This window comes from Diadema setosum, chromosome 5 (assembly GCF_964275005.1).
Source record: "Diadema setosum chromosome 5, eeDiaSeto1, whole genome shotgun sequence".
NCBI classification, from domain to species: Eukaryota; Metazoa; Echinodermata; class Echinoidea; order Diadematoida; family Diadematidae; genus Diadema; species Diadema setosum.
In genome coordinates this window covers 38,124,876-38,138,287 of record NC_092689.1, presented here as the reverse complement: position 1 = coordinate 38,138,287, position 13,412 = coordinate 38,124,876, and the positions used below count along the sequence as shown (strand labels likewise).

Genomic DNA, 13,412 nt, shown 5'->3' with positions numbered 1-13,412 from the left:
GACACATTTTCAACCCATTTTGGCGCGTGCATCATAAAAGATTACAACCGCGGCGAAGTAATTTATGAAATTGTCACAATCCCGCTGATTATTTGAGGTAGAAATAGGCGCAAAAAGTATCATGAATTCGGCCATGTGGTGCATCAAAGAACGCACTTACGAAATTCGAAGAGTTTATCGGGAAAAAATAAAGAACACATTTTCAACCTCTTTTGGCGCTTGCATCAGAAAATATTACAGCCGAAGTAATTTATGAAATCGTCACAATCCCGCTAATATTTGAGGTGGAAATAGGCGCAAAAAGCATCATGAATTCGGCCATGTGGTGCATCTTTTTAAGAACGCACTTACGAAATTCGAAGAGTTTATCGGGAAAAAATAAAGGACACATCTTCAACCCATTTTGGCCCGTTAGATTACAGCCGCGGCGAAGTAATTTATGAAATCGTCACAATCCCGCTGATTATTTGAGGTAGAAATACAATAGGCGCAAAAAGTATCATGAATTCGGCCATGTGGTGCATCTTTTTAAGAACGCACTTACGAAATTCGAAGAGTTTATCGGGAAAAAATAAAGGACACATTTTCAACCTCTTTTGGCGCTTGCATCAGAAAATATTACAGCCGAAGTAATTTATGAAATCGTCACAATCCCGCTAATATTTGAGGTGGAAATAGGCGCAAAAAGTATCATGAATTCGGCCATGTGGTGCATCTTTTTAAGAACGCACTTACGAAATTCGAAGAGTTTATTGGGAAAAAATAAAGGACACATCTTCAACCCATTTTGGCCCGTTATCATAAAAGATTACAGCCGCGGCGAAGTAATTTATGAAATCGTCACAATCCCGCTGATTATTTGAGGTAGAAATAGGCGCAAAAAGTATCATGAATTCGGCCATGTGGTGCATCTTTTTAAGAACGCACTTACGAAATTCGAAGAGTTTATTGGGAAAAAATAAAGGACACATCTTCAACCCATTTTGGCCCGTTATCATAAAAGATTACAACCGCGGCGAAGTAATTTATGAAATCGTCACAATCCCGCTGATTATTTGAGGTAGAAATGGGCGCAAAAAGTATCATGAATTCGGCCATGTGGTGCATCTTTTTAAGAACGCACTTACGAAATTCGAAGAGTTTATCGGGACAAAATAAAGGACACATTTTCAACCTCTTTTGGCGCTTGCATCAGAAAATATTACAGCCGAAGTAATTTATGAAATCGTCACAATCCCGCTAATATTTGAGGTTGAAATAGGCGCAAAAAGTATCATGAATTCGGCCATGTGGTGCATCTTTTGAAAAATGCACTTACGAAATTCGAAGAGTTTATCAGGAAAAAATGAAGGACACATTTTCAACCCATTTTGGCGCGTTATCATAAAAGATTACAGCCGAAGTAATTTATGAAATCGTCACAATCCCGCTAATATTTGAGGTGGAAATGGGCGCAAAAAGGATTGCAAATTCGGCCCTGCATGTCGTGTGCCTTTCAAGAACGCATGCACAAATGCGAATAGATTATCGGGCGAAAAATAAAGAACTCCTTGGAGCGCGTACATCAGAAAATTTCACAGCTAAAATAATTCATTAAATCGTCGCAATCCAACTGACCACCAAGAGCAGGTTACGCAGCAAGTTCGTGCGCCGATGTTTAGAAAAAGTCACAAACGCATTTGATACAATCTAATTTTGTTTCAAGTTTCAAGTTTCAAGTTTATTTCATGTTTCCATTTCTCAGTGATGGGATTACAAAATGATTGACAATAAAACAAAAGTACAAAACATATACAACCATATCTTATGTTTGAAGAAAAAAAAAAGACAAACAAACATTACACACAAATATAAATGGTCATTTTCATCGGAGGATATCACAAATAAATGTCAGAAATATGATGGGGCCTACATAAAAGCAATGATGCTTGTAAAAACTGTAGGTTCCCGAACTGTAGGTTCTTGTTCATTATCATTTTACACTGTAATTCACAAACAAACATTCTAGTTTTTCCTATCTTTTTTTTTTATTTCTTGTGCAATAGATAATGCAAGTTAAGAAAAATATATTAATCTGTAAAATGTACATGGGTAGGGGAGGGGTACGTCCATAAAAAACAAGAAAATAAGTTTATTTTTTAGGTTGTCGTTGTTGACCGGTAAATTTTCTATTCAGACCGGTAAAAAATGTTAAAACGGGGCATTTACCGGTCCGACAGAGACAGGTTGGACCGGCAGAAAAAATGGGTTAGTGTGCAGCCCTGATATATATATATATATATATATATATACACACACAGTTTTTTAGCATCTCTATAGATATGTAAGTGACTTGAAAGAAAGTTGATGACAGGGATCCATCCAGGTCTCAAAATTATGTTCTCTTTCTGGGTCACTGGGAACAAATGGATTTTTCATGGGATCACAATTGGCTGTACAACTGTCACCACTGGTGGGGCTGTGATTTGTTGAACAGTAACCCTTGGCTTTCTGTCTCCTAATGCAGTGTATGTCCCTCTCACTTACAAAAAAAAAAAGAAAAAAGAAAAGATGGGACAAATTGATGTGAAAGTCGTCAGTAGAATATTATGTTAACAAAAATTATAACTGATTTCTTTGTGGTCAATACGAGTGTCAGAGGCATTCATGGTAAAATTTCTGCTTGTGGAAGTGGTGCTACAAGAGCAGAACTGACTTTATTTGAATATCCAGCATATTAGCCTATCACAAGTAAGGATTTCTTGTACACACTTGTGGTAAAATGCTTACATCTGTTTGCAATCTCTTAAACTATAAGCCAGCTTTATGTGATATTCAGGGGGGCATTTCATGAAAAATTCGCTCTCAACCAGTCAGATACAAGGATTTCGGTAGCTTATAACAGTTTGTCAGAAAAAAAAAAAGATCCGACAAAATGCTTCACGAAATGCCCCCCTGATGTCTCCAGGTGTGTTGGCTTCTTCAACCATTTTGTAAAGATTCCATTCTGAGGTTTGAGGTGCAATTCCTTAACCCTAACACCACCACCTACGTGCAGACATCGATCAGTGGAACAAGATTGCGGATCTCCTGGGAACCCCCTCAGACATCTTCCTCTCCAGGCTCCAGCCCATGGTCAAGCAGTACGTAGAGAACAGGACAAAATGCCCCGGCTACTCGTTCGAGATGCTGTTCCCGGATGAGCTGTTCTACCAGGCAGAGAGCAGTACAGAGAAGACCAAACTGTGTGGTGAGTGGCGCTGGATTAGAGAGTCCACCGGTGGGTGGGATTTGTGAGTGTTATCTGTGGAGTGATTTTGGTCAGGATACCAGTGTTTGTGATGATGATGATGATGATGATGATGGTGATGATGATGGTGATGATGGTGATGATGGTGATGATGGTGATGATGATGATGATGATGATGATGAGGAGGAGGAGGAGGAGGAGGATGGCAGTGAAAGTAATAGCAGTGATACTGATTAAGACAGTAATCATGTTGCTGTTGCTGATGATTTTGATAGTAATACTGAATGTAATAATGTGGTTACGATGATAAAAGAGTGTGTGCTGATGTTGTCTTACATTATGAAAATTGTGGTGGCATGAGAGTTTTAGGTTTTTGTTTTATTTTTTGTAAACCTCCTTAGCCACCTAGAGATCATAATACAGCATAATGTTAATGAGATGCCGTCAAGTTTCACTTAGGTACAGAAATGTTTCTGTAAGAGAATGATGCTCAAATGATATTGTGATGTCTCCTGTCTGTCTTAAACAATGAAAGACAGTTTTAATATCATCATCTCTCTAAGACCATGAATAAAATTACATGATGTGCTTGTCTGATAGTTTTGTTTTGTTGTTGTTGTTTTTTCTTCATCTGCAAATGTTAGCAAGGGGCTTTAACACTCCCCCACCATAATCCATCACCTGTGGCGATCATTTCTGGGAGAATGATGTAACATGTAATTTCCCATTCATCGTTGCCATATCTGTCTCCAACACAAAACAGTCGCACAAGCAAGAAATCTCCTGGCCAAGATGCTGGTGGTAGATCCTGAGCAGAGGATATCGGTAGACGAGGCACTCCAGCACCCCTACATCAACGTGTGGTTTGACCCAAGGGAAGTCTATGGGGTGAGTGTAATATATGGCCATGGGTTCAAACTTTTGTGATGTAAATGTTTCAAGGAGAACATTCAGTAACCAGTGGTATGACGTGATGAAAGTCTGTGGGACTAGTCCTCCAAACCCTGGACTCCAAAGTGGTTTAACCTGATAGTAGTGTATAAGTTGAGTCTGAGTGACTATGGACTAAAAATTATGATGGGAAAGGATTGAAGGGAAACATATGTGGTAAGACTCCAAGGATTAAGTCTTTGGATTGAGAAAGAAGTGTCTCTTAACTAACATGTATGAAGCATAGTTTCGAGGGGACAATCCTTTGGTAAATGTTTCAATGCGACTTCCACGTCTATAGGATAAATGTAGACAGCTTTGGAGACATAATTTCAGATGTAATGTTTTGAGGGGGGAAAATGGACAAAAGTATTTCATCCTCTGTAGTACAGTGAGTTGTGTATCAGATGAGAAGATTGTGCAGCACTCAACTGGGGGGGGGGGGGGGACGATTGATTGCTGCAGATAGTTTGATGGTTAAGTTGTCTTGACATAAATTCGAGGGAAAAGATGGTGACTTTCTAGCTGCCTTTTAATTTTAAAGGGACTGTAGAGTACTGGTTGAGGTGAGGATTCAGCTTGTAACGTCTTGCGAGATATTTAGAAACCACTCTATGAAATGTTAAAGAGCATACAATTCTAAGGGGAGTCAAACATTTATTTGATGAAAATCGGTTTTGAAATGACTGAGATATCTAAAAATAAGGAAAAAGAAAGAGATCCTAATAAAAGCCGTGACCTGTCAATTTTATTACAATCACTTTTTTTGATATCTCAGCCATTTCAAGGCCTATTTTCATCAAATAAATGTTGAATCCTTCATGAAATTACATGCTCTTTCATATTTCATATTGAGAGGTTTCCCATTATCTCACCAAAAAATGCTATAAACCTGAATCCTCACCTCAACCAGTACTGTACAGTCCCTTTAAATCGCAGTAAATAGATTTTTGTCTGTGTGTGCCTGTGTTCAATGGTATGCAGAATGTAAGTAAACCAGGACAAACTGTCTCCTTAAAAGTTGTTAGACTGTCTGTTTGCTTGTTTGTTTGATTGTTTTTATCTCTTTATGTTGTCACTGTGCTCAGACCTTTGTGGCTGTTCTTGAGTCACATCTGATGATTTTGTTCAGTAAGAAATTACATAGGTCAAGTACAAGCCACTGGTGGAGGAGAGTCTATCAGTGCAACTTAACGGCAACTGTGGAGTCCATTATGTTGCCTTGGTTGATTTAATCAAATAGATGAGGAAACCTTCATACACACACTCACACACACATGCTTCTCAGTGTTTATTAGGTTGAATGACTGAAGAAAACCTTTTATCAAACATCTACCCATGGCACAGCCATCTGTACTAGCTGCCCCTCACAGATTTAGTATGGGTATGTTGAGTCTCAACATCAAATTCTATGAATACAGATGTTATGAATAGTTCAGATATGAGCAAGATTTCATGTAAAATGCTGTTGTATGGTAAAGTATGTGTACAAGACCTTATACCAGGCTCTATACAAGGCTCTTAATCATTTTATACCCCTTTTCTGCCCCTTCTTTCTTGTAGCCGCCACCCATACCATACGACCACTCAATAGACGAGAGAGAACATTCATTAGAAGAATGGAAAGGTAAGTTGTGGGTGTTGATTCAGTCTCATCATTTCTGGAAGGGCCCCTTTCATTACCTTGTTGTGAAGATGCCATGATCTATGTGTGCTGGTTGCTATGAGGACCCACGCCATATGTTTTGGTGAACATTTTGAAGCCGAGGTATTATGTCACTGTGCCTAGAGTAAAGCTAGAGGTTCAGAGATTCCTTGTAGCAAGTGCTACCAGTGTCCCCACATGATCCGTATGATTTGTACTAGTAAGAATTGTCAGCAAAATACAATGTAACATTTCTGTAACTGCCAAGTAATTGTTTTTAAAAAGTTTTGTTTAATTGTCTTTTGAAAGAGGGTTTAGTGCAATTACTTGTCCCCCCCCCCCTTACATTTGCTCATGGGTTCCAAAAACCACAAAATTAGACCCACTTGTGCTGCTGTATGGAGGGGCTTGCTATTATAGGAGCATCCAGAAATACTAAAACACTACAACAAAAATCAGCAGAGCCATCTCTTTTACACCTATGTTTAAATCCTAGGTGCAGTTATTCAGTTGATATATTGTAGACCAGACTGCCATCAATCTTGATAGAAGTCTTTATGTGGCTCTTTGTCAGGTGATGAAATAATGCCTTGTTAGTTTTTAGCTATAATTTGAATAAGTAACAATGTCAGTAAATATATATTTTTCATTTGAAATAGATAGATAGATAGATAGATAGATAGATAGATAGATAGATAGATAGATAGATAGAGATATACATGTATATGTAGATATATAGATGGATAGATTCATAGATAGATGGTTCTAGGACAATTACCCCCTGGATAATTACCCCAAACCCTTCCCCTGACCCTGTAAACACAAATCCTAATCCGGCACCTAATCCTAACCCTAACCTATACTCTAACCCGAACCCTAATCTTTACTCTAACGTAATCACTAACCAGTATCTAGCCAGGGAGTAATTGCCCTGATACGAGACAGATTTGTATTTATACATGTGAACACAAAGGATTTAGTTGTGACAGGGTAATGTTTGCTTTCTAGTATCTTTTCCTCTACTTCCAATCTCAATAAGACCCTCCTTGTCTGTCTGATGACCTGCTCATATGTCATGATCTCAACTCTCTGCACCCCCCCCCCCCCACAGAACTGATGTTCAAGGAGGTGATGAGTGCCATGTGCCACAATAACTCGATACCCTTTGACCCCGTCTCCGACGTCATGCCAAGAGAGAACGGTCACGAGGAACACCACCAAGGTGAGCGAGCCCCTTTCACTCGGGACAGGGTGGATGGATGGATGAGGAGAACAAAATAAATGAAGGAATAGAGAATTGAAAGGATTGATGGAAGGACAGATATGAGGAATGTTAGAGCACGTTCTCCAAATAAATGGAGGGATAGATATGTCGGTAGATAGACGGGGGGAGAGGGAGACTTTTACTATACTGTATCCGCCAAATATTTCGCGAGGTTTATATTTTTGTGAATTTTGCAAGTCTGCTGCTATTCGCGACTTTAACCCTATCTCTGTCACGGGCCGATTAAATCGGCCCAAAAACTGCAATAGAAATGCTTCGGCCGATATTATCGGCCCTATTTTGATTGACAGATTACTTCAAAGGCTATGACACTACCACTCTATAAACTCATTTGTGATTGGCTGACAGTGTAAGGAAACGATTTCCAGCCTGAAAAAAGCTTCCCCACCTTTAACCAATCAGGAAAGCTTTCTCAAAGTCTAAGAAATAGTGGTGGCCCCGCCCATGTTCATTTGCATTCAGACTGCAATGTATTGTGTACAGTTTTGTCATGTGTGGAGAACTTACACGAATCTGTATATGTGGGACTGTTAGAGATCGCCGCGAGCGATGAAAAGATCGTACACGTGGGTCAATTTTCATCTATTTTATCTAAGTCAAAATAGTACAACATGAAGTGAAAACATTCAGATTAGGGATTTCAACATTTCTGAATTCTGTGAAGGGGTATAGTTTCAGTAATATCAGCCTCATAAATGATCTGAAGAATAGTTGAACACTGCACGTTCGGTGCAGCAGTTGCAACTGTTTACTCAGCACTAACAGCAGTGCAATGGGTCTCTAGTTAGCCGGGGCCAGCGGGGCAGGTGTAAGGAGCAATAGGGTTACAGTAGCTTCCTGCTGGCGGCCTGAAGCTGTACAGTCTTGATGTTGGGGTACGTTTGACTGTTTATTATTATTACATGATGAAACCGTCACTATGCGAAACTTCAGTTCAATGCAGGTTTATCATAAAGAAAATGACTGCTGTGATAGTTAATTCTGTTTCAATAAGGAAAGTGCAGAAAGTCATAGACTAGCATATGATGATCAACTGGAAGGCATGGACACTCCAACGTCAATATTTTCAGTAACATTTTTTATCCTTAGATTATCTTATCATTATGGCATTATCATAGGACAAGATTAATATAAATTTGAAAGAAAAAAGCACAATTCAATTTATATTTTCAGCTTGACAAGATACAAAAACGCTTTGTCTACTTTCAGCTAGGCCAACATCACTTACAAAATCAGAAATTACCACGGTACACAAAATGTGTGAAATCTAGGTTGTAATTGCCACAGACTTTTGTTCTTAAAATGAAAAGTACTGATGCTATTGATGAAAAAATCATACCATCTGAAAGCTGAATAAATTCTCTACAACATCTGTGAGACCTTTTTGTGATGCAAGCTCATGTTGTGTGGAAAAATGAGGTGGTAACATGTGGAAATAAGTCTGCATTGATAATTATGTGACATGAGAGGGCGTCCTACTTAAAAGTGAAGTGCGCCCTCACTCAGATTATTATGGAAAATGAAAGTTTAGACCATAAGCTTTCAAATGATGTATAACATGACACATTAATATCAACAATAATAATCAGAAATGGCCATCAACAATCTTGTGTCTGTGCACTGCAAAATGTCTGAGCAGTCTGACTACGGCGTATGTGACAGATATAGGGTTAAAAATGTGACAGTATTGACTCTCGTCCCGACATGAATGTGATGTGCGCGCAAACCTTTTTCCATACAGTACTGCACTTCACGATCGCAAATTTAACCACTCGTGAAATCGTCGGGAAGTCCCAATTCGGGAAAAATTAGACTCGATAAATATATGGCATATACAGTATGTGGGCTATATAGAGATAATACAGTATTCATCGCATAATCGGGCATCTGATAATCGGGAACCTCACTTAAATGACATACGCTTCCCAGAAACATTTCCAATGCATGTTATTTTCACTGGATAATCGGGCGGGGACCTCTGATAAACGGGACAATTTTTTTTCAAGCGATCTTTGATTTTGTTGATATTTTACACCAAAAATCTACCAAAATACCACAACAATATTTCAAAGATTCCCTATTAGTTGTCGTTTACATCGAACTTACAAAGCAAGCTTCGGACTGGTGTGTTTTGACCTCCGTCCATCCAGTACACGTACATGCATAGCCACGAAAGCGCCGTGTATTAGTATCCATGCCATTGCGAACACATGCTTTCGCGAACATTCTTCTCCCCTCCATATAAGCAAAGCCATGTGCAGGGAGAGCTAGAGGGTCGCGCAGAGGGGTAGCGTGGTTGTGTATTCATGTACATGTACAGTACGTCAGTATGCATATGTGTGTGTGTGTGCACTACATGTACATGTCGTATGCCGTTAGTGTATGGTGAGTGCTCATCTCGAAATCGGGCACCCCGCTTAACCCTGAAAAGACTGGGGGGGGGGGGCCTAAAAGGCCCCCCTTGACATTTCACGCGATTACTCTGCAACACGTAATGCTCTCGCCGCGATGCTCTATGACTTTTTTCTTTCAAGTTTCCCGCACATTTTGACACCAAATTTGTGACGCCCGGGGATACGGTTCTGAAGTTACATAACTTTTTGTACATGCACGTGAGGCCGAAAATGGCTCAAAAATGTGATTTTGTGTACAAAGTCAATGCAAATTGAGTTTTTTCACATGGTTCATATAAATATGCTTATTTTTACTCTCAATGGCTAAAATTAATTTGTTTTAGGAGTGTTATGCTTCAAAAAGTGTCTGCCACAAATTTTGTTAAAAAAACAACAAAAACAAAAGGTCGAAAAAACAAGAAATACATAAGAAATTCATAAAACAATAAAATAAATAAGAATTGATTTTGATCCCGAATTTTTTTTCAAGTACATTTGCTAAGAATGCCACAAAGAATAATTAGACCAAAAATGAGCACTTTGGAGCTTTATTTACTGATTTAGATCAAAGAGTCTGATTTCTCGCATAAATTAGCATAATTAATCAAAATAAAATAAAAGAAGACTATTTTGTAAAATTTAGATATACGATCTTGTAGATTACATCGCACACTACCATTGTGCAAATTTCCGCGGCGATCGCGCGATCCACAGCCAAGATCTTAAGGGGGGGGCCTTTAGGCCCCCCCCCCCCCCCAGTCTTTCGAACTACCAAAATAGCCCAGTCTTTTTAGGGTTAAAGGGGCCGTGTTTGCTACTCCCAACCTGCCCCGATTATGCGATGAATACTGTATATATAAGAGATGAAATCATATAGTAGTAAGAGGGTGAAGATTTCAGAGTTCAGACCACATCGAAGAAGACCAGCAGTATGTATATTTTCTGTGGAAGAATATTGAAAATAGCTCTTTCCCAGTAAGTTGTGGCAAAGAATGCGCTATTCAAATGCTTGTATTAAACATCTTGACAGGAAGTTTAGAATGTGGAAACATCCAGACAATGTTAGTGTTATGTAATATTCACTAGAAGCGTGGTATACTGATGAATGCAAATGCATCAATTATTTTCCCCTGACCTGGTATGGAGCTATTCAAGACACTTGTTCCTATGATATATACATTTCAATGTGTATGTCCACTTGCGATTGTGAGTTGTTGCTATGTCGGGCAAACTTAAAGCACGCTTTCTACTTATCAGGAGCAGCCTTTGTGATAAATGTGCACCTATACTTTGAGTGAGATTGAATTTGGTCTAGATGAAGAAGTGACATGGGAAACCAGTAGGTACACACCCAGTCAGAGAGAGACTAATGAAAAGTTGGCAATCACATCATCTGCATTGCTTTGCTGTCTTTACAGATCTCAGGATGGGCGCCCGGAATTCGAGTAGAGTGTACCCCAAGGGCCACAACCATTGCGATGCCGGCGAGGAGCTTCAGGGCGCCGCCTCAGGGACGGCGGCCGCTCCCCTGGCAGCCGCTGCCGCCAAGAGGTAGCCAGGGAGGATGCGTCAGCGACCTTTGACCTCTGGACCGCGAGGAGACCACCCCCCGGGAGATTCCAAAGACAGCCAGCCCCCTCACTGTTTGTCGTTGCTCAAATCGGAATATCACGCTGTTGTTGTTGTTTTTTTCTTTTTGTCGTTGTGGTTTCAGATTCATCCGGCATAGACTCTTCTCGATTTTCGGCGCATCACGACGTTTATCGGATGTGCTAAGTGTGAACCATATATAATTGTGTGTGTGTCACAAATGCTCTGTGTGATGTTGCAAAAGTTTAATGGGATGTATCTGTCGCTAGGCACCCAACAGTGTAGTATTAACATTTGAAATGTAACATAGTTTGATTGTCAACCGCAGCATATCAGTAAAATTACATAAGCCATAACAGATAATTATCAACTTGATGGTAGATTTTTCTTCATTTTGTTCTCTTCTCCTTTTGATTATGTCCACTTATTAAAGCCACATCCTATATCAGTACTTAATCCTGTAACTTGGAAATCTTCTCCGTGACTGGGAAAAAAAAAAAAGGATCGAAGAGATCTGAAGGAAAAAGAAAAAAGCAAACAAGTAAACTAAGATTTCACATAGTTTTGTGCCTTCAAGGAACAAGCTTTAAGACACAACTTCTCCATCCTATGAGGGAAGTGACAGATATACGAGATGAATTGCACACATTGCAATCTATGATGCCAGACTCTTAATTCGCTCCTGATTTCCCAAGGCTCTCTCTTTTTTTAAACAAAACTTTTATGTGTATCAATAAGATGAGAAATCCAGGATGAAACTTATGGTGTTCATGACTCTAGAGATTTCAAGTAAGAGACACGTAAGCTTCTATTATGGCAAGTCGCCGATTTGGCGCAGTCACAAGAAAAAAAATTATATTAGTATGCATTTCCATTGCAAGGTAAAAAATGTGTATAGATATTATATTTAAGATTGTACATATGCATCCAATATGTCAACATTTTTCATTGAGTCTTCTCCCCAAATTAACTGAAAAAGAGAGAAAAAAAAAAACTCCCAAACAAACAGCTGATTCCATCGAGGAGATGAAATCCTTCTCTGATGTGAAATTACGTACTGTAAAAGTGGATATTTTGGTGGAAGTAATTTTTCGCACTCTGCTGAGTAAGATGAATATGTTTTTAATTCCATGGAATTGAGACATTACATAGTGGTATGTATAACAAGCAAAAATATTTGCATGCTTTTCTTTCCGTGCTAGTTTCTGGTTTGGCGAAATGCACGAAAATAACCACACCGTGAAAATTTCCGCTTTTACAGTATGTTCTCTTTACCATCAAATCTCTTCAATCTCTCTTAGCCTCTCTCTCTCTCTCTCTCTTTCTCTCTCTCTCCCCTGCACCTAATTTTGAAATCTTTGTGATTGAATATTAATCATAGAAGCTTGTTAACTCGTTCCCGCCTAGAAACCCCTGTCTCCATAGTACTCCATGTTTCTGCATGCTAAACTCACAGCAGTCGAGTCGTTGGTGTCGTACATCCGAAACGCACCCAGTCATGACTGCCCTATTTGGGGTACCTGTCCCTGTCTTGTGGTACATGCGTGTACGTTGTGTGTCATGGGGATGGTACATGCATGCATTTGTATTGATTCAAGCTTTGCACAGTCCATCCTTGAATTTGTCAGAGACGAAAACAGTGGCAGGTTGACTGTTGTGTTTGGTCATCAAAGAGCTAGGCTTATTTGTTACTGTGTTTTATGTGTGAATCCATAAATTTAGAAGGAAAAAAAAAAGCCCTCACATATCAGATAAGAAGAACTAGTTGTGCTTGGTAAAGAAAATGAAACACACGCAGTGGTCAGATTTCTTGGTAACTTGAGCATTTTTTCACATTGTGACATTTAGCCAGATAGAGCTTTTATATAGTTGAGAAAGAACTGACAGTGTGCTTTAAATTGTGTCGTTAGCATGCGTCGGCATGGACACATTTTGTCATTTCACTTTTGAAATCTGCTCTCACGTAGCTGTAGTTTTCATGCAACCAGAGTAAAGCTAGTGGGACTTGATTCCCACAAATTTAGTTTACTTTGACTGGTTTAGAAAAACAAAAAACCAAGAAAAGGATGAAAATAGCACAAGCGAGAAATATTCTGTTATACATGTGCAGCACAAAATTTAACAGTCAGCCATCTTCAGAGGTGCCTTCAGTAGACAACTTGAGGGTTGCGCCTCCCACTTGTCAGAGGCGAGGGATTAGAGGAGAGGGGAGAGCCAGAGATAGGGTGTCAAAGGTCGTGTCAAAGGTCGTGTCAAGAGGTACAATGAGGCTCCCTCCAACCACAACCACTACACACCGAATCTTTTTTTCGTCTGTGTCTTGAATAGCTTCGAGTCGCA

General features: G+C 39.4%; 1 protein-coding gene across 2 annotated transcripts in view; it reads left to right on the top strand.

Annotated features, from left to right (window-relative positions):
- LOC140229354 (stress-activated protein kinase JNK-like) overlaps positions 1-12,379 on the top strand; it is a 67,609-nt gene extending 55,230 nt beyond the window's left edge. For both annotated transcript variants that reach the window (XM_072309642.1, XM_072309641.1), the window contains exons 8-12: positions 3,038-3,229; positions 3,993-4,117; positions 5,723-5,786; positions 6,916-7,026; positions 10,901-12,379. In XM_072309642.1, coding sequence (XP_072165743.1) covers positions 3,038-3,229; positions 3,993-4,117; positions 5,723-5,786; positions 6,916-7,026; positions 10,901-11,037 — 629 coding nt within the window. In that variant the 3' untranslated portion in view covers positions 11,038-12,379. The remainder of the gene's footprint in view (positions 1-3,037; positions 3,230-3,992; positions 4,118-5,722; positions 5,787-6,915; positions 7,027-10,900) is intronic.
- The last annotated feature ends 1,033 nt before the right edge of the window (positions 12,380-13,412 follow it).